Below are 22,724 nucleotides of genomic sequence, written 5' to 3' on the forward strand. Positions count from 1 at the left end.
AAGGGGGGTATGACTAATGCCAGTGGATGCTAACCGGTTCAGGAGGATATTGTGAGAAATGGTATCAAACACCGCACTAAGATCAAGAAGGATGAGGATTGATAGGAGACCAGAATCAGCTGCCATCAGAAGGTCATTGGTAATCCTTAACAGAGCAGTTTCTGTGCTATGATTGGGGTGGAAACCAGATTGAAATTGTTCATAGAGATTATGGTCATTGAGACGTAAATGAAGCGAGGAGGCAACAACTTTTTCAAGAATTTTTGAAATAAAGGGGAGATTTTATATAGGGCGAAGATTATCAAAGTTTTTGGGGTTTGCACCAGGCTTTTTGAGAATTGGAATAAAAGAAGTATTTTTCAGAGATGAAGGGACGATTCCAGTGTTAAGGGAGGAATGAATAATATTGGTTATGAGAGGTGCTAACGAGGGAAGACAGGCTTTAACTAACACAGTGGGGAGAGGGTCAAGTTGACAGGTGGATGACTTAGATTTTTTAATAAGATTAGATACATCAGTTATGGAGGGAAGAGTAAAGCTTGAAAATAACTTGTATGTTTTGGATACTTACTAAAACAATATATGAAAGTAATGAGAAAGTGGCCACTTTCATGAGTAAATCATATAAGCCTTATATGATTCACTGTATGAAGTAGGCCACATCTTATGCAAGTCTTTTATAAGTTTTTTCTATTTCTTTTCCATATGGGACACCTAACTCAGTATTTTTTTTTCAGTGCCATTAATGACACAATGTGGGAATGTGAAATCTGTAAATCTTTGGTTAGGGAGAATTTCTAAAGCTGTCTGGAGCACCCAAGGTCAGTTACTCAATGGTAATAGCTTACATACATATAATTTTGAATATTTGACTGTGTTTTGCTCTTTGTTGTGCCTTGACTTCTATCAAAGATGCATAAATCTGGGGAATAGCATTCAAGACTAATGAAAACCTAATGGAAAATGAAAGCCAAGATTCAGTCAAAAATGAGCTCTAATGAATTCCAATGCCAATTATCAAAAGGCTGCAAAAAGTTTTTGATTTACTGTTTTCCTTTTCATAAACTAAAGTTTAGTTTGGATTTTCCATCAATGAGATGGTTGTGCTATGATTTATGCTTACCAGGCTAAAGTAAAACCATTGGTCTTTTCCCTCGTTCTCTCTCTCTCTCTCTCTCTCTCTCTCTGTGGTTCCCCTGGGAGAGCAGCGTGCGAGAATTAGGTCTCTCAGCAGACATGTGGGTATTTTTGCTTCGACAGTTTTAGGCTATAGCCAGTAGAATGAGATGGGATAGTGGATGGTATGGTAGCCTCCTGGACTCTGTTTGTGTGTTTGTGGCTGTGTGTTTCTAAGACAGACACACACAAAGAGAGAGAGAGAGAAAGAGGCAGAGGTAGAGCAACAATGTGTGCCACAGCACACGCTTTTGGAGAGGGCACCATCTGGCCATGCGCTCAAAAAGTCATCTAGCACAAATGCTAGGAAATGGAAAATAGTGGTTGTGGTACATGTTCTTATAAATAAAATTTGTTCTTGAAATTCTGTTTATTTGCTTATTGTTAAGCAACCTGACCAACTTTTGTTAGCTGAATCAGAAAACTGCTCATGCCTTCTTTCCACACAGTGATGCGTTAAGTTAGCTTTACAAGATAATGCAATATAAACAACACTGCATAAAGGAACCTGGGCATTAAATTGCAGAACATACTTGCTCCAGAATGCCTGCCATATTGGACTTTTTAGATTCCCAGGCCAGACTGCTCTTTTGCCTGTGTGGTTTTGTCTAGGCTACTTAGCCTATGTGGCCTCGTTCAAGCTGTGGTGACTTATGCTGCTCTGCTGATGTGCTTAGGCCAGGCTACTTCACACATGCTGCATGGATTAAACCATTTTAACTGGTCTTCATTGGTCTTATACTGTGGGATTCTTAATTTATTATTTGTTCTTTGTTTTCTCTGATATCCCAAAAAGTTGATTAAGTTGAATAAGTTAATCTGGATGTTGCATTTTGAGTGGGAGAAATGTTTTGTTACTCATCCAAGTGACTTCTTCAGTCTCAGCTGACTGCAGGTTTCCCCAACCTTATAAACAGTACATATACATATTGACTGAAACTACCACCATTTACGAAAAAATAGGCTGTGAGGTCAGAGGCAGACAAGGGTAGGTGCACGGTTTTGCAAAAACTGTCATGGTCCTGGGTCGTGCGACCCGGTGTTTTGTGTTTAGTCTATTTTGATGTTTATTGATTGTTTAGGTTCATTAAGGTAGTCCAGCCATTTGTATATATCACCCTTGCATTACGTCTCCCTTGCCCTTCGTGTGTTTATGTCTGTGCGTCTTGTACTGTCAAGTTCATGCTGTCAGTATTGTCACCTCCCCCTGTACTACGTCTCCCCGGTTCATGTCTCATGTTTCCTGTTTTACTTTGAAGGCCTGCATTCACTGTCAGTGTATTCAGTTTCACCTCTCCTGTCCTGTCGTTAAGTTCATGTGTGTCAGCTGCGTTCCCATGTGTGGCCACTTCCCCTGATCATCCCTCATGTGTATTTAGTCTCTGTTTCTTACAGTCTGTGTCGCGTCGTCTGTGTTCCCACCCTCCTTGTTTCCATGCCCGGTCTGTTGTATTCTAAGTTTAGGTTTCTGTTTAGTTATTGCTTTTGTGCTGCCCTTATTCTTGTTTGTTTCTCTTACCAGCCACAATAAAAGGCTCGCCTTCTGTTAAAGCTCACTCCCGTCTGCTCACTTGTGTACGCACCTGGGTCCATTACACGCATTCTCCACTCGGTCCGTCACAGCGGACCGTGACAGTACGACACGACACAGACTGTAAGAAACACAGAGACTAAATACACATGAGGGATGATCAGGGGAAGTGGCCACACATGGGAACGCAGCTGACACACATGAACTTAACGACAGGACAGGAGGAGTGAAACTGAATACACTGACAGTGAATGCAGGCCTTCAAAGTAAAACAGGAAACATGAGACATGAACCGGGGAGACGTAGTACAGGGGGAGGTGACAATACTGACAGCATGAACTTGACAGTACAAGACGCACAGACATAAACACACGAAGGGCAAGGGAGACGTAATGCAAGGGTGATATATACAAATGGCTGGACTACCTTAATGAACCTAAACAATCAATAAACATCAAAATAGACTAAACACAAAACACCGGGTCGCACGACCCAGGACCATGACAAAAACAGAAAGACTGTCATGAGAATATTTTGTCACTGCTCAGTGACAAAAATACTTGAAATAAGACCCAGGAAGTGGTTACAGGAAGAGGGTGATAGATTGTCTTAAGCAGTTACAACAAGACAATGGTATTGACTGGACCTCATAAGACAGGCTATACCCAGTGGAAGCTACACCAAGTCTGTATCGTTTACCAAAGATACATAAACTTGGTTTACCTTTAAGATCATTTGTCTGAATGATCAACTTGGTCACCTATAACATCTCAAAGATGTTAGGCAGCTCTAAACACCATATCCAGAACACCACTGGATTTTGTTGAGAAGCTGAGAGATGGCATTATTGAGACAGATGAAACAATGGTCTTGTATGATGTTACATTTCTCTTCACTGACCAAGTGTGTTTGCTCTTGGAACTGTGTCTTCCTTCCACCTATTTCACATACAAGGGTCAGACCTACAGGCAGAAACATGGGTGTGCCTGTCATAAGCTGTGTGCGGCAGGCAGAAATGGAGGACCCAAAATGCAGACTCAAAGGCAGAACTAAACTCAAACCTCAGCTTTATTGCTGGAATCCAGGATAACAAAACAAACTGGAAAATATGTGAACTAAACAGGCAGGCAGGCAGAACACACACAGCGGGAAATGAGGGAGAACACAATGCTGAACAGAGGGACTAAACTAGGAACAAGTCACACAGAAAAAAATATCATGAATAAAGAAAAAAAGACTAAAAAACCATAAACACAACAACACTGAGTGAACGACCCAGGTACCCTAACAGTGTTATGGGTTCCCCATTTTCACTCATTGTGGCCAACTCGTACATGGAAGAAGTGAAAAAGAGGGCTGTGTTATCCTACCCAGGAACATCATCAAGTGATTGGTTCAGGGATGAAAATCCAATCTCAGGACGTACCAAAATTCACTGATCACGTCAGCGTGGTGAACCAACACATCAAGTTCACCAGAGAGAATATGAAAATTGACAGTTTAGCCTTCTTGGACTGGGAATTTTCCATCAGTAATGGGGGGCATTTAAAAAGTGATGTGTACTGTGTATAGGAATTTCTTTTATTTATGTATTAATCACATTATTTTATTGTATAATGCCTTGGTGCCACTGGATTTTAGCATGTCTCACACTCATACAGTTAAACAGATGGTGGGGGTCTGGTAAGGAAGTTGGGGGAAGCAGACAACTCCACAGGAAGAATCTTTTGTCTCTTTGAGGACTCTGGGGGTAGCAAGGGAATGTGAACCTTAAGGTGCGAAACAGCTGTGTACTGCCTTTTGTTCCTGAAGAAGGTATTTAACTGAGAGTCATGCTAGGCTCAGGGAGACTTTGCTGACTGTCTGCCCCGCAATCATGCAGGCTCTCCACCAAGCTGGGTTTTTCTGTTCTTTGTGTTTTGATTAAAGACTGTTAGCTACCGCTCACCGCTTGTCTGCAGGCTTTATTTAATGGAAAACTTCCACAACAACTTTAAAACAACACATTTGGATCGTTATTTAAGGTTTGACTTTATCATCCACTGGAGCACAAACGGTGTGTCATCAGGATGCTACAACACAGAGCGAACAACAGCCCCACAGACAGAGCATCGAGGGAAACAGAAGAACATCACATCAAGAAGGCTATGAGTAAATGTGATTATCCCATTTGTCAAAGCTGGGAAGGCACCTAAAGAAAGCTCCAGGAGAGAAGAAGGACAAATGCTGCCTAAGTGAAAACTCTTAGTGACTGCTTATATTTCAAGAGTACGGTAACAGCTGAGATGCATTTCCTTTAAACACAACATCTCTGTTGCTTTCAAACCCCAAAATATGTTCTCCCAAAATTTGGTCCACCCCAAGGATCAGGTCCCCTGGCACAGAGTAATATAGTGTATGCTGCTAAGTGCCAGTAGGATTGTCTTGAGTTATACGTCAGGGAAACCAAACAACTCCTGGCTAAGTGGATGGGCAACATAGAAGAGCTAACTCGTCAGGCCAGGACTCCGCAGTCTATTTACACCTACAGGCCAGTGGACACTCTTTCAATGATGAGGATGTATACATCCTGGACAGGGAGGAATGCTGGATTTAGTGGGAAGTTAAGGAGACTATTTACGTGAAAAGGGAAAGACCATCTCTGAATCAAGGAGGGGCCTAAGGGTACATCTTTCACCATCTTTCAATGCTGTGACTGCAATAATTCCTGAGCTCTCTGTGAATGCTACCCATGGCCATAGATCAATGGAAGTGAGAGTCTTTGATCAGTGGTTGTTGATCAGTGGTCATGACAATTTGCATATTAATGATCAAGAAACTGATCTCACGGTCCACTGTTCATTCAGTGGTCCTAGTTTCAGTCATTATGCAGATGAACTGTTTATAAGGTTTCTCATGGCCCCTTGCATGCAACACCATTGTGACTGAATGGTGGTGGGTACTTGACTCTTTTGACAGATTGTGGATCTTTGGGGTTGCACTGCAAGTTCATATGTGAACACACTGCAGGGAGAATAAAAATTAAAAAAAAAAAAAAAAAAAACCCCACACCATAAGTATCCTGCCTGTTTCTGCCTGAACAATGACAAAGGAATTCTATTTTACTCTATTATATTCTTTTCATCAAAGTTTTTTTTAAGTATTTAGCATTTAAATGATTGAATATACAATCTTTTTTTACATTAACGGTTTTGCTTTTTTGTAATGGTTTGAACATATGTGTTCTTATAATGATGAAGCTCATAATTTCTAAAGTATATGTGTGTCAAGGATTCTTCATCAACCGACGGTAATGGAACTGACGTTAATGTGAAATATGTCTATCTGACTTGTAAAAGGTTGAATCTCCTTGTACCTCCAGAACTGCCTTAGATCTTCATGGCACTGATGTAGCATTTGTACAAAGCTCAGGCAGACCTAAAGTGCCCAAAACAAACCAAGGAAATATCCCCACTCCATAACGTTTCTCCCACTGAAAACATTGCATCTAGATGTAAAGAGACAACTTTTTGGGAATTCCCAACATCATTAAATGACCACCAGGTTTTTTTTTTTAATCTAATGGTACAATGGACAGATAAAAATTCAAAAGTAGAAAATTACAGTGTGCACAAAGACAATACTGATAATGTGGATTATATAAGCTTAATTTCAGACAATACTTTAGACAGAAGACAGGTTGGCCTGACAAGATATTATACCAGGGCTGGATTAGACATGTAATCTGGCATACTGGGCATTTTGCTGGTGGGCCAACCCACCTTTGGGCGTATGGACCAGCCCAAAGGGCCAATCCTCACCTGCTGTACAAGCATTAATGTCAGCGGATTCATTTACTTTCGTTACTGACACTGGATTGGCCAATCACATCTCTTAATTCAACCGGTACCTTCCCTATTTTTGCTGTTCTCTCATGGAGCTTGTAGAAAAAAAGTTTAGTGTGGAAGAAGTGGTGAGAAGGTGGAGCTGAACAGCTGAGAGAAGACAATACAAAGAAAGTCAAAATAAATGCAGCAAAATGTGCCAAATTAATCAACATGTTAGATGTTGGAGCTGCTGCACCATAAGTAGTAGTACCATGACTCACAGTCACAAGAGGCTCCTGCTGCTAGCACCAGCTGTGAAGAAGTGAACAATAGATGGAGGGATATAATTAGGAAGGGAAAGATTCGGTGATTCAGGTAAAATGAAGGGCTATTTTCACCATGAGCCACTGCTAAAAGCTAAAGTAGGGGTGTCAAACCTCCACGGCAGCTGTGCAGGAATAAAATATAAATTGTAAGATGGCAGAAATAAATAACAAACGGGAGAAATATATACAATCAATAGGAATATATACAGAACAAGAGAAAAGCACACAATAGAAAAGCCTCACATTGCAGAGCAAAGTACTTGGAAGAAAGACTTGGTCTCAAGGACTTGAGAACTAGGAGTTAAGACTGACTGAAGCTAATGTGAAGCTAGTATGACAAGCAGCTGTTGACTACCAAACCAGACACAATAGTGGTTGACAAGGAGCAGAAGAGGGCTGTTGTGACAGCTTTGACAATCTCAGCTGACAGTAACATCCAAAACAAGGAGCATGAGAAGATGCACGGAAGCCTCCAACTCCCATGCCTCTGGTAGAGGAACTGAGCATCAGGGTGACACACACCACCCGTGGTTGTGAAATGGAAATCGAATTTACATAAGCCTGCCTTTTATGCACCATCGTGATCTCTGTGTTGATTTGTGGCTTCTGACATGACATGACATGAAGTGAGGACACAGTCTTCAGTAAACAGGGCTTTGATATCTTCTTTCTGTTATATTTTAAAGATCAGCTTTTTCTTTCTTTTTTTTTTTTACTCTTAAGACAGAGGTAGAGACTTTTAAAATTGGAGTGTTTGTTATTTTATTGTGAAACTACCCACATGTTCTGTGCTCTCTTCATCTGGTCTGTCCAGTTGCTTCTGTCAAAAGATATGGCCAGTCTCTTTTTATTTCTTGGATTTCTCTTAATACCATTTTGCCAAAGTACCTTTTCAGTTTACTCATGAAACTTAATCTCCTGGCAAACATGTCATTTATGCCACCAATCCCTACCCACCTTTTTTTTAAGACTTTGCAGACTCGTAAGCCTCTAAAATGGCACCACCAGTGTTGCTTTGGCCAGCAAGTCAAACCACTGAATCCAGCAAACATCTTGAGTGTAACAAGGACACACAAGTGACATCTCACAAAAAAGAAAAAAATATTGTATCATGCCCTGGGATGATAATGCATTCGCTTGACGTGTATTTTAGAGACACAGAGCAGAGGGTTTCTTCTGTGGAATCACAAGCACTGGCTTGAATGAGCACTAACCGTGCTGACAGCCACATTTAAGACAGAAATTGACGTAAACACCCCTGGTGGGATTCAGGCATCAATCTTTCTCAGGTCATTGTCTCTTTATTCTGGCATTCATACATTTTCCCCTGCTAGCAATCTGCCTTTGGTTAGTTCTGGTTCTGTTAGGTTTTTGTTAGCCTATTGGAATTATTTGACAACTATGTGGCATGATTGATTGTTTTCAGTGATACAGTTAAGTACCTTCTCCATTAACAGCCTGCCAGCTTGCCTCTGTTTTCAGCCACTTTATAAGTTGAAAATGTTACATGTACACTCTGTAGTGTAGAATACTGTATGTGTGGTTTTCTATATCTAGGAACGTGGAAGAAGCAGAAGCATAGACTAGCGAAATGTAGTGACAAGGGCAGACAAAACAGTGTCCAGTTAAATCATTATTCATTATCTAATTATGTAAGCACTTTACAATAAACTTTGAATTACCACAGGCAGGCTACTGGTTTCCTGTAATGCTGTCAGACGTTTCAGTAACAGTGACAATATTCATACTACGTTTTACAGTAAGAGCGCTATAAAGATGTTACAAAGCTGTAATGTTCTCGCCAGACAATGACACCTACACTTGCTCTGTTTCACTCAGATTGTGTGTGAGAGAACAAAATGTCGACATCTGTTTTATATTTGGATGCTCTTTTGTCCTGAACTTCATCCGCACTGTTGGGCCAATCACTCAGATGTGACCACATTAAAGTGCTGCTCAGTGGCCAGCACACACAAGCACACAAAGAGAGAGGGAGAGAGTTCATAAACTTAGAAAGAATTCATTGAAGCAAACCCCAATGTGACATTTAACTTCTTCTCTGGCCCTGTATATTTGCAGTGTCTAATCCTGTGAGAGTCCACTTTACAACAGAAACTTATAATCCTTATATCTTTAGCCTCTTACTGTAGGCAATCAAGACCTCTTATTATGTTCAATGGATCTGTGAGCCACTGCATAAAGTATTAATTTTCCATCCATCCGTCCGTCCATCCATTTGCAGGAGTCACCAGACTAATGAGAGATGCAAAGACCTCTCTCCCCTGCCAAAAGCTCCTCTAGGTCAATAACATAATCTGTATCCCACAATGGCCATTGACAATGGGTGCAATACACTGCACTCCTGGAGCACCCCCCACAGGATACTCTGAGGGAGTCAGTGAAATGCGCTCTCCAAGTCCACAAAATACATTTAGACTTGCTGGGAAAATATCACCTCAAGTATCCTTGAGGTCTAAACAGATTGTCCAGGGGTTCACAACCAGCCAGAAAGCAGCATTGTTCTTTCTGATTAACATGTGAACTTTCCTCTTTTGTGCCCCACCCTAGACTTTCCCGTGGAAGTTGAAGAGTGTGATTCAGTTGAGGCACCCCTTCTGGATTGCATTCTTAAAAAGGGGGACTTGAACCCCAGTTTACCAGCCAGAGCCATTGGTGCAGGGATGCCAGGAAAACCAGGATGATTCAACAAAATACAGAGCATTGTGAATATTATCCACCAATGGGATTGAATGCTATGAAGTGAATACTATACTATGAATAAATTAAAACGCTATGTACTATACAATATATATACATAGCTTTCTTTCCAAGTATTAATAACATGCATGTGGACTTTAAACAATGTCTGTTCTTTTCATAAAAAAAATTCAGTGCAAAGCATGCAGTACTTCTGCAAGTACTGAGCACGTGAAAAGATATAAAATATAGAACAACAGCTATTTTGTGTCTCTAGTACAGCGGAGAGTACATAGATGTACTACACAAAGCTAGATGGTAAATGGCCTGCATTTGTATAGCGCTTTTCTAGTCCATAGGACCCCAAAGCACTTTACACTACATTCAGTCATTCTCCCATTCACACACTGGCGATAGCAAGCTACATTGTAGCCACAGCTGCCCTGGGGCGCACTGACAGAGGCGAGGCTGCCAGACACAGTAGGCACCAGTAGGCAAACAAGGGGTTAGTATCTTGCCCAAGGATGCAGCCTGGGATCGAGCCACCGATGTTTAGTGGCTGACCTGCTCTGCCACCTGAGCTACAGCCACCCCAGTGTGTGAAACTTACAAAGAGTGTAGGTCTTTTTTATTATTTAATAATAAAAACCTACCATTAGAGAACACAATAGTTTAACAACGTTTGTCACTAAGAATATTTTGAACATAGGACATATTCTTAATGACAAACACTTCTGTGTAAAGTAAGCTGTTTTTCCCAGCCAACATCAGACTCAAACAGAAAACAAAAGAAAAATATACAGACTTCCATGGTAATGAATATTGTGCATACTGATTTTAGATTTTCTTATAGGTGATGATAATAATAAAGAAATACATTGTATGTTTGTATTGTATGATACAAAATATCAAACTAAATCATGCTATCGTGTGGCACATAAATCTCAGATGGGTTTTTTTTCCTCTCCATTTTTTACCCACATCTTCTTTTGTCAATCTGTCCTTGTTAGTAAGTATAAATATAAGACAAGATAGAACTTGTAGGTGCCTAAAGGAAATCTGTCAGTCATGTAGTAACACTGACAGGCTCATAGGCAAATGGGTATAGCGGCACGGAGACAGACGGACATGAAAGAATGCAGCAGGTTGGCCAAATAAGCAGGCTATCAGGTAGAAAGACTGGCAGGCGGGTGGTCTGGTTGGCAGGCTGCCAAGTTGTGGTGTATGTGGACAGTGAGAAAGGCAGACCAGTGACACATTGGACACACTGACTCCCAAGCAGTCAGGGAGACTGGCATGAGGAGAGACAGCTAGATAGATAGACAGACAGATAGATAGGGAATTATTTGACTGTGCCTTCCACCATCCCTTGTGGTTCACAAAGGACATGAGGTATGTCACTGAAACCCCTGATGACAAGCAGAGAAACGGTAATGGAAAGTTTCAAAAGGTGAAGGCTGAAAAAGAAGGAAAGTTTTTGATGGACACAAAACTTTTTTTAAAACTTTTCTTTTTTTAACAATGCAATAACCCATTAGCTTTTAAAACTGTCAGTTTAAATGCCCAACCATTATCTTAATTTCATGGATATTTTGCATATTTACATGTTATTTAAGCAGTCCTGCTAATCAACCCTTTGATAGGAATGTTTGGTTATAAGTTGCTAAAGCACTGAAAAAATACTTGACATATTATTATTGCTGTCATGTATTATTAAGCATTTATGAAATAAAGACACCCCTTTGCTGTTGTGGGTGCATCCTTTTGTCTATTCATTGGCAGCAGTTTACTACAATACTCTTTATTGTCTCTGATGATTGATGTTGTCGGTGAGGTCAGTTTATTATTCAGTGATAACCTTAATATGTTACCCGAATTCATACTCATATTTTTGCTTTCTCGATCAGCGTCCCTAGAGTGATTACATTGCTTGACAGTGCACTCACCCACTGACCTTTATAAACATTAACAGACCTACCATACCTTTCTAACTGAGAGAAAATATTTTTTTTAATAAATGGAGTTATAATACACCAAATAGATTTAATAGCAGTACACCAGGTAAAGAAACAAAAACCTCAACCAAAGCATTTTTTCTGGTAAATTTAAATCTTGTTTTCATATCTTAACTGATAGTTATGATTTAGCACTACAATACTTTTGCTTCAACATCCATAAACGTATGTCATGGTCCCCTGGTCTTCCTGTGCCAACTTTCTGTTTTCTAGTTGTTTCTCTTCCCTGTTCTTTCTCTCTATCTGTCTCCCTCCTTTCTCAGTATATGTGTACGCATGTGTGTCTGTTTCAGGGGCGAGTTTCCTCCAGGAGCACCTGCCCTCCTGATCTGTACAACGGGAGTTGTCATCAATGTTCTCACCTGCGCACAACTGTTCGTTTCCTGTCTGCTACTTGAGGCTGAAGAAATCCCTCAGTTGATGCCAGATGTTGTACTAACAGTGTTATCCCCCCAACAAACAAACAAACACACACAACCCTGACAAGGATAAGCGGAAGAGGATGGATGGATGAATGGATGGATGCTTCCAGTCTTTGGAGACTTTGAGAGATAAATATATGGACTTATCTGCCTGTTACCTCATTCCCCAAAACAGCTTTATGAACTTGTTTACTTCCAGTGCTCACATTAAACCTGTTGAGCATTTTTTTCATCTTAGCCTTGACATCGTGACCTCATGTCTTTGTGTTATACAGATTACATTTTTATTATTTACTGTCCTTCTTTGCCCTTCCTGTGACATGATACTTGTCAAACCCAAGCATATCAATGTTTTGCTGTAACATTCAAAGTGGAAGCTCTAACTAGTAGTCTCATTAGCACTGATCTCCAAAGTGTATGTTAGTGCAGCTGTACTGTGAAAAACTCTGGCCATCCATGTCCAGTGAGATGAATGAAGGGTTTGTAGTGGCCTTATGTCAGTCTTTTTGACAGTAGCTGACAGTCTGAAAGGGTGAATGATGGCTACTCATGAAGAAGAATGGCAGTTTTACAGTCCACCAGATGCTCTCACTTTTTTCTATTCTCCTATCTATTTTTGTGTGTCCAATATGTGTCTGTCTATGGGTGTGCACTGCCTAAGGCTTGTGTGTATTTTATTTATCGTTATAGAATGGTGACTGGTCTGGAAAACCAAGGGAAAACACATCAGGCAAAACATTTCCATCATGTCCCACTAACACGTCTGTAACTCCAGAAGTAACTCTTGATAGATGTTTTTTTCTTTGTTGACACCACTGTGTGTTGGTGTCAGTTATTTTAATATGACATGGCGTGAGACAGGCACTGAACTGTGCAGAAATTGGGAAACACATTTACAATATGAATAGGAAGGTTCTCTGTACTCCAAGATTCAACATTTTTTGCTATGAACATCACTATTTATTAACATTGCATATGTGCAGAAAGCATGAATGTCCCCAGAGCTCAGTTTAGCCTGGAGTAATCCACCATGACATGCGTGGTAAATCTCTACAGGATTGTCAAATGGGGAGGTTTGCTTGTCTAATACCATGACAGGACACTTTCAAAAATGACTAAAAAAATAAAAACAAAAAATACAGTTGCGCCTACACAAATAGACTTAATGATTATCAATTTTAGCTAACTTATCCTGCTTTACTCGGAGAGGTACTGAATAATTTTAATAAGACTTGCTACAGCCTTTAAAATACCTGCGCACATTTGAAGTATCCTTTCTCTAAAGTGACTTTAATGTATCATAAATATAATCAGCAGTCGTGTTATGAGAGAAGGATTCCAGCAACCCGATATCGTCGCTGATTTTAGTGACGTTTCATTGCGTAAACTTTTTTTTTTTTTGCCTTGTGCTGCAACCACAGCTACTGTAACGATAATTCAGCAGTCCGCAGCAATCATCCTTCTCCTTGCAGAGATACAAGAACTTTGCAAGTGCATCCCAGTCGTCTTCGTGAGCTGTGGCTTGGTTTGCCGCTCACAACACGGGCTTGTGTTGCCCGCTGGAGGCGAGGCGGGGGAAGGCACGCAAGTGGATGAGAAAAATGAAGCTTTCTGTGCTTCTCTGTCTCTCTCCCCCGCCTTCTGTAGATAGTCGTGGCCACCCTCTGCGTTTCCACAGCAGTGAGAGGAGGTATTGGCAGGGTGAGGGGCTGCAAACTCCACAATTTGCTCTCGCAACTAACGCCGAATAAATATGCTCAGCGAAAGAACTGAGTATCATTGTGATTATAATTAGATAAGCCTCATAAGGAGAGAGAGAGGGAGAGTCCTGACTGTCATCCACAGGTTTCGTAGTTTCACCCAGCCCGCACGGCTCTCGCTCCCAGACTCTCACTCATTTATTTATCTATTTATCCGTGACGCGCGTCCCCGCCGCGAAAGCCCGAGCGCTCCCCACTCTCTCTTCCCTTCCTCTTCTCCTCTCGGCAGCATCCAGAACCATAGAGCAGCCGTCCCCATCACTCGCTTTCCTCCCCTCCTCCTCTTTCTCTCGCCGCCAGATCGCTCTCTCTCTTTCTGCGTCTCTCACCCCCTCACCCCATCCACCTCCCCAGCTCTGTCCCTCATTCCTCTGACGCACGACAGGGAAACATACCCGAGGAAAAAAAGAAAGGGAAAGAAAAAAAGATAGCAGCTGACCCAGCCACAGTCGATATGATCCACAGATTCCTTCTACTGCTGAGCCGGAAAGAAACGCGGTCCTGAAACCGAGAGGAAAATACTTGCACCCAGCTATACCGTTGTTGAGCGCGCACCCGGGGGGCGGCTGTGGAGAAGGAGGGAGGGGGTAAAGTGGTGGAAGGGGAAGTGGACGGACACAAGCCGAGGACTTGCATTTTAAGCAAACTGCTTTGAGAGGGAAAAAATGTAGAGGAGAAAGAAGGGAAGAGAGTCAGAGTAACCGGAGAGTGAGAGTGGCAGAGATCGCATTCCTATCACGTCTTCATTTCTTCTCTCTTTTGCCTCAGCCACTGAGAGATCGAGAGAGAAGAAGAAGAAGAAGAAGAAGAAGAAGAAGAGAGGGCGAGAGATAGAGAGAGAGGGAAAAGGAGAGGAGGGGAGAAGGAGATCTAACAAGATTCAAACTAGTGGTCTTTCCCCGATGCTTTGCAATTGGTGAGTGGTTATAGGCTGTTTCCATGTGCATGTGCATCATATGGGGAGCCTTACGCAGATGTGTGCATGAATGTGTGTGTGTGTGTGTTGCCGTGCTTATCGGTGTCTGCATAGCCACAGACTTCAAAATGGGACAACAAGCGTTCTTCATATATCGAGGATAACGGATCACCGGCATCTAGTTAACTGATCAGTGGTGAACCGATTCGTTCTTTATTCGGAAATTTCCTGCCAATGTCACGACGAAAGCCTACTGCATTATGCTTGGCATGTATTTCAATAAGCGCTCTGCTCTCTGCTCTGTCTTGACAGCAACGGTTTCGTGTGTGTGCGCGCGCGCGCGAAGAGGGCATATTCTCTATTTTTTTTGGACTGTAAGTTGTGCAGTATAATAATTTCACCATAACTTAGTATGATTTAAATTCAAGTTTAATCCTTTTCCAGGTTGTACTGGAATTACCACGCAAGATAAGCAGTACTTTTAACTCATCCCCGGCTCATTTACATGCGCATCTCTTCCTCTTTCCATCCTCAATGCCCTCCTCTCTCTCTCTCTGTGTTTCCTCCTGTTCCTTTCTTACGCCTCGGTCACCCCCCCCATTTCTCTTTCTCGTCCTCACAGCCGGACATCGGACGCTAAGCGGGACGCACCGGCAACAACAGGACACACTGCAGGAGGATATGTGAAGTTGGAATCCTATTAAACTAAGTACGTATGTTAAACGATCTGATACACCCCAAGGGAATATAAAACGGCGTTTAGTATATACATATATTTTTTTAAAATTTTCTTTAAATTTTATTACTACCTTTTTGGCATCGCATCGGCGCTTTTTTGATCCCCACTACAGAAGTTGAAACGATAAATCGTGGAGGATTATGCACAGAGTTGGGAATGAAAACAGTGATTTTTTCAACGAGGGAATTGCATGAAGGATTTTTTCCCTACTTTTTTCCGTCACATCATTTTTGGGGATTACAAAACATGTTTTCCGTCTTTTTTTTCTTTCGTTTTTTTACCCTTGTCGCTGGGCTTTTGATTTCAGCACCACGGACAGCGTCTTCACTCCCACAGACAGTCGTAGGGCATCTCCCTGGATTTTTTAATGCCTTCGTTTGAACGGAGAGCGCTGTGCGTGCATGTATGAAAAGTCACAGCATTAAGACAAGACGTTCTGTGTGTGTGTGTGTGTGTGTGTGTGTGTGTGTGTGTGTGTGTGTTCGAAGGGAGAAGGATGGAGATACTTTATCCCTATTACCATAAAGATTTGGAAGAATCTTTGATAAGTTTTTTTTTATTATTCCTTTTAGATGACTGGCTCTATTATTTTTATATAACAAAACATTTTTTTTTGTTTTGCAACTGGACATTTTACAATATATATATATATATATATATATATATATATATATATATATATATATATATATATGATCTTATTAATCATATGACGGTTGGATCCACGAAGATACCGCCTTACATCTTAGCTTCTCGGAGCAGCAGATTCGGCCACTGCGTTATTTCGCTTTACTTTTTCCGATTCACATCCAGTCTTCAAATGTTTTCAGTAGCTGAAAAAAAAGTTCAATTGAGGGCATTTTAGGAAAAAAAATACAGGTTTAACTACGCTGGAATAGACACTAATGTTTCAGTTATACAGGGAATTAACCCCAGGCAAAGGGCTGTAATTTCTCGTTTTCTGCAGATCGGATTAACGAAACTATTTTACCTATTTCAACACGTTACTGACGTTTTTACATTTGACAGTGAAGCTGTAGTGGCGTTGTTTACGTATTTTTCAGGCGTATATATTTCTTCTGTCACATTTGCTTGAGTCATAATAGTGATATTTAATTGTGCTGATATTTAATTTTAAGGAGAAAAAAAAATAAGAAAGCGTCACAATAATCCGTATTTAGCCCCACTGTGGATACCAAGCGGGCACCTTATCCCGTCTTCATCCAGCGTTAGACCTTCAAAGCACCTGCTCCCATTTCCACCAAGCTTTTCTGGACTCTAGTTTATTGAAAGAGGGATTGATGTCCCTGTTATGCAATAAATACTGCGAAGGGGCAACTTATACTCACCACTAACCTCACCCTGCTGTGGTTACCTTCTTTATTCAATGTGATAAAAATATCTCAGGTGATTTTCTGCGTGCTTACCAGCATATTTGCTCCATAACAAATGACTTTTTCCATCCTATTTGGTAAAGTTAACTGTCTTAATGTAGAGATTTGTTTGTGCAGCATATTAGCCCTACAAAGATGCCTCACACATATTTTTTAAATACTCTTCAATATTGCAAAATTGAAAGTAGGGTTCCATGATTTTCTAATTCATTGGTATTATTTTCAAGATTTGCCTTGCATTCTACTGAAACTAATGTGACCTCCTCTTCTCTCCTCTCTTCTCTCTATCCCATCTGCCTGTCTTTTTTGACACAAACATTTCTTGGTTGAGGGCATGCGTGTACCTGTATGTGTAATTACGACACCCGCTTCCCTCCCCCACCCCCGCCCTTCCTCCGCTCCTTCTCTGTTTTCTGTTGCAGTGTTGTGAAGTGGCTCTGTCCCTGGAGCCAAGACTTCATCCCTTTGGTGTCAGCAAGGATGCTGTGGGTTACCTTGCTGAGCACCATAGCCTTAGGATGGACCACGCCGATCCCACTACTGGAGGACTCGGAGGAGATCGACGAGCCCTGCTTCGAGCCCTGCTACTGTGAGGTCAAAGAGGGCATCTTCCACGTCCACTGTGACAATAAAGGATTTACAAATATCAGCCAGATCTCCCAGATATGGAGCCGGCCCTTCAAGCTCAACCTGCAGAGAAACTCCATGAGGAAGCTTTACTTTAACAGCTTCCTCCACCTTAACAATGCCATATCCATTAATCTGGGCAACAACGCCTTGCAAGATATTCACGCCGGAGCGTTCAGTGGCTTAGGAATACTCAAACGGCTGTTCCTGCATGAAAACAAACTAGAAGTTTTCCGGAATGACACTTTCCTGGGCTTGGATAGTTTAGAGTATCTCCAGGCAGATTACAATGTTATCAAAAGGATTGAAAGTGGTGCATTCAGACACCTTCACAAATTGAGAGTACTTATATTAAATGACAATCTGATTCCTGTGCTCCCAAATTATCTTTTTAGGTCTGTGTCACTCACACATCTGGACTTGAGAGGAAACAGACTAAAGACATTGCCATACAAGGGCACACTGGAGTATATTGGGAGGAGCTTAATGGAAATCCAGCTAGAGGAGAACCCCTGGAACTGTGTCTGTGAAATTGTCCAGTTAAAAACATGGCTGGAGAGAATTCCCTACACAGCTTTAGTGGGTGAAATCACATGTGAATATCCTTTCCACTTACATGGGAAAGACTTAAGGGAAATCAAACGCAGTGAGCTCTGTCCTTTGCTCTCGGATGCAGAGATAGAGGCCAAGCTGGGAATTCCCAGGATTCCATTCAACAATGAGAACACATGGCCTACTAAACCTTCCTCAATGCTCTCCTCCTTTCACAACACAGCCTCTTCTGTGGAATACAAGGAAAGAGTTGTAAAACCCACCAAACGACCTCGACCCACAAAGAACCCCCCAACTCCTCGTAGCATCTACCCAGGCATCAACCAGCCCCCAATTGCAGGTTATCAAACAAGGCCCCCTATTCCAATAATTTGCCCTGCTGGATGTATTTGCAATCTTCATATCAATGACCTGGGGCTAACGGTAAACTGTAAAGAGAAAAGCTTTCATAACATCTCAGAGCTTCTTCCACGGCCCCTCAATGCCAAGAAATTGTATCTCAGTGGAAACCTAATACAGAAGATCTATCGTTCTGATTTCTGGAACTTCTCAAGTTTGGATTTACTGCATTTAGGTAACAATCGGATATCTTATGTCCAGGAAGGCGCCTTTATCAACCTACCGAACTTGAAAAGTTTATATTTGAATGGGAATGACATTGAGAGACTCACCCCTGGGATGTTTCGGGGGCTTCATATGTTGAGTTATCTTTACTTTGAGTATAATGTCATTCGTGAAATACAGCCTCATTCCTTTTCCCTGATGCCAAATCTCCAGCTGGTTTTTCTCAATGACAACTTGTTGCGTTCCCTCCCCACTGATGCCTTTGCTGGAACCAACCTTGCACGTCTCAACCTCCGCAACAATTACTTCCTTTCCTTGCCCGTGCATGGTGTACTGGAGCATCTGACCTCGATTGTCCAGATTGATCTCCATCAGAACCCCTGGGACTGCTCCTGTGATATCATTCCCCTCAAACAGTGGTTGGAAAAGCTCTCCTCTGTTATTGTAGTTGGAGATGTCATCTGTAAGACACCAGAGTTTGCTTTTGGGAAGGATCTGCGTTCACTTGAGGTTGAAGTCATCTGTCCCGAGCTTAAATATTCTTCAGGCCCATCCCCAGCTCTGCCTGGTGGGAATGACTTCACCACAGGGAGCTCTGACATGGGGGTGGCAGGTGGGAGAGGTGCTGTCCCACTGTCTGTCCTCATCCTTAGCCTATTAATCCTCTTCATATCTGCTGTGTTTGTGGCCGCTGGGCTTTTTGCTTTTGTTCTTCGTCGCCGGAAAAAGTTGCCCTTCCGGAAACGTTCTGAGGTAGATCTGACAGGGATCCAAATGCAATGCAGAATTTTTGAGGACCCACCAAGGCAAAGCAGTTCCGGGAACACTGGCACACCAGAGAAACCTACGCAGAGTATGCACACACACACCCATGCTAGTCACACACATGCTCATGGCCACGTCTATGATTACATCCCTCATCCTGTGACTCAGATGTGTAACAACCCCATTTATAAACCTAGAGAAGGGGAGATAGCAGAGGAGGAGAGAGCACAGTTTTCTGAGAAGAAAGACAATGGGAGCAGTAGCAACAGTAACTACAGAACCTTATTAGAGAAAGAGAGAGAGTGGACCCTGGCTGTCTCCAACTCTCAGCTCAACACCATTGTTACAGCCAACCACACCACGGCTGACATGGCAGGATTTCATGAGAATGGAGGGCTCTGCCCAACAGTGATTGACAGTCAGAGGCCCACACCTACTGTTGGTTTTGTAGACTGTTTGTATGGGACAGTACCCAAATTAAAGGACATGCATGTGGCGCATGCACACCCACCAGGCATGCAGTACCCTGATTTGCAGCAGGATGCACGGCTAAAGGAGACGTTGCTTTTCACAGCGGGAAAAGGTTGCTACCCCGACCCGTCCCAAAGTGATTACCTTGAGTTGAGGGCCAAACTTCAAACCAAGCCGGATTACCTCGAAGTCTTGGAAAAGTCTTATCGGTTTTAACATCTCTAGCCCATGGACAAAAAAAAAAAGACACAACGTCAACTTATTCACTTTGCCACCCTCAAAACAAACTCACCCAAAATCCATGTTAAAAAAATGAAACAAAACAAGCATAAAAAAACCAACTTGAAAATGCAGCATGATATAAAATAAAATATTATATTACAGTCACAATGTTTCCCCCCCAAATCACTTTGGAGGAGAGGCCATTCTCAGATAATTCAATTAAGTGCCTTTTTTTCAGAGTAGCCAGCAATGTCAACAGCCGTTATTTTTATAATATATAAATATCTCAATAAGTCCACGAGAGAGGAAAAGAGAAACAAGAGGGGCACTGGGGAATAAAACATACAAACCATCCTACATCTGTCACTAAAATCCATTTTTATGGAATTACACGATGCTGTACCAGATTCACTGAAGACGCACGGGAGCTGGACGTCTCCCTGATTTTGGGGTTTTTCTTTCTCTCTTTTTCCCCTGACTAGGATGTACAAACACCCGGAGGCCGTGCACATTAAGTTTGTAGGAAATGATCAAAAGAGAGAAAAAAAGAATATATATACATATATATATTAAAATGAACTGCAGTTTGCTGCATGCACTTGCTTCGGTGCAGGAAGTGAGAGGATTTTCTCAGAACTATCCAATGACATTATGAACAGAGATACTGCAACGCATTTACAGTTCAGTGTTCTATTTAATTTTTATATCTTATTAATATGGTTATTACTATTAATGAGGTCTTCTGTCTATATCAGGGTGCTTCTCGTAAAAAGGATGCGCCGACGCACGGATGGCAAAAACATTTGTGAATATTACTATAAGACAATGCCGAAGGTTTTCTGGATATTTCCACACACTTTGTTAAGACCCAACCCTTCTCCCCCTTCTCCCCAACCCCCCACCCCACCCCTCCATTACTTCTGGATTCCCCATCGCCACCCACTAACGGCTTTGTAGGAGGCACTTTTAATGTTTTCTCTCTCACAAAGATTTGAAGAAAAATGTGCATATATTTATTCTGTAATTTCAGTGAAGAATTTAATTGTAAAGGTAATGTTAAATCAGTGTATAGTGATTATGCGTCTGGTATAGCCTTCTTAATAAAAACAAACTCTTCAATCAAATGATGAAAGGCTGAATTGGGCAGGGACGTGTGTGTGGAGCACTACTGACAGGGACTATATTGGGTGTCCTGTTACAAAAAGGCATGATGAAGCTCTGGTCAGCCATCATGAGAAAATGCTGCTAGAGTCAGAATAACAGTGTGCTAGACAAGAATGTAGCGGGAAAAAACATTTAAACTAAGTTCAGCTTAGTGATATTTTTCAGATTAGTACTAAATTTATATACGTTTTAAGTTAAGTGTTGGTAAGATAACCAGATTTATTTATTTTTCCTAAAAATTTTTATGTCTATTCATAGTATTCCCTATGGTCTTTACCTGCTGAATGTCTTAGTGTACCGTTTTTTTCACCTCTACATTGCTGGTCTCAGTTGGATAATACCTGGAGCAAAAATCAAGTGCAATGCCACAACACGTCACGTGAATGCTGTGGGGTTTGAAGTGGATATAGCAGTTGATACCAAATCAGTGAGGCATGCTGCGATTGTCATTATCTAAACGGGTATTGCTGATGTAGGCTAATAAAGAGTAATTGAGAGGGTGAATGAAAACGTGATTGGAAGATGCTCTTTGAATTTGCACATCTAATTTCTGTGACTCCCTCCACAGTAGCAGTGTGGATTCGCTCCACTGGAGGGCGATAAAAAGGTGTTCAGATTCAGTTGGGCATTTATTAGATTTGATGCAGTTATGAGGTGATGCACAAATTGTTCATCCTAAAAGGTCATACAATCTCATATTCAGATGAATGGTCATATGAATTATTTTTAAAGTATATATATATATATAAAACAAAGAAATGTGAATAAAATGCAGTGACATAAATTTGATTAACTTCAGTTTCATAACCGCTTAATTTTTTTCACATTTGTTGCCCTTTTGCTCCACAAACATGTGCGTGTGTGTGCACATGCACATATACATATACATATATATTTATTTGTTGTTGACAACTAATAAATGGTTTAAGGTAAATTAACCTCCATTATTCTGCTCCACAGGACTCAACGTTTGATTAATTTAATGTTTTGTAATAATTCAAATGTCCATGTTTAAGCCTCATTCATTTCTGGGCCCATGGCAGACAAAAAAGAAAAATTAAGAAATATATGGTTGAACCTGCTACATTTGGGTGAAGATGCTATAGAACAGATGCTGTCATAGGATCTTGTGAAATTCTAATTATTAAAAGAAGAAGTTCTGTGTTTTTGATACATTTGTGATCATCTATGGAAGGAAGCCGTGTTTACATTGTTTTGAAAATGGGGATGATATGTACTGGGTTTTGTAGGAATGGTGAGAGTTGGTTCATATGTGTCAGCCTACATTAAGTGAAAGAAAAGTAGCGCACCTGATATTTTCCTGTTAAATAAGAATGCCCTTAGCTAGTCAAACAGTCATCTCCAATATCAGTGATCTGGTCTATAAACTCGCATAGTATGTAACATTTTACATTGTGTTGTATTCATTGTTTATTTTCAAATAATTATTGCTCAAATGTGTAGAAGCCACACTCACATAAAGCCTGTAGACGCATGGTTGCATAAAGTCAAGGGTCTTTGTTTTCTGCTTCAGAAAGCTTTTCACTGCTCCCTGATGAAATTTGCTCTTGCTTTAA

At 41.3% G+C, this 22,724-nt stretch overlaps 1 protein-coding gene across 3 annotated transcripts; it reads left to right on the forward strand.

Annotated features, from left to right (window-relative positions):
- The first annotated feature begins 13,054 nt into the window (after positions 1 to 13,054).
- On the forward strand, positions 13,055 to 22,320 carry slitrk3a (SLIT and NTRK-like family, member 3a). 3 transcript variants are annotated; one of them, XM_085245442.1, is made up of 4 exons: positions 13,055 to 14,649; positions 14,962 to 15,023; positions 15,272 to 15,358; positions 17,205 to 22,320. In XM_085245442.1, the coding sequence occupies exon 4, from the start codon at positions 17,263 to 17,265 to the stop codon at positions 19,975 to 19,977; it is 2,715 nt and encodes a 904-aa protein (XP_085101568.1). In that variant the 5' UTR covers positions 13,055 to 14,649; positions 14,962 to 15,023; positions 15,272 to 15,358; positions 17,205 to 17,262; the 3' UTR covers positions 19,978 to 22,320. The 3 variants fall into 3 exon arrangements, with proteins under 3 accessions (XP_085101568.1, XP_085101569.1, XP_085101567.1); XM_085245443.1 differs by lacking the exon at positions 14,962 to 15,023; XM_085245441.1 differs by lacking the exons at positions 14,962 to 15,023; positions 15,272 to 15,358.
- Positions 22,321 to 22,724: the final 404 nt, after the last annotated feature.

The sequence above is a fragment of the Mchenga conophoros genome, linkage group LG14, assembly GCF_057382185.1.
Source record: "Mchenga conophoros isolate Kocher_MC1m ecotype Shallow Benthic linkage group LG14, M_conophoros_male_GT1.1, whole genome shotgun sequence".
NCBI lineage: Eukaryota > Metazoa > Chordata > Actinopteri > Cichliformes > Cichlidae > Mchenga > Mchenga conophoros.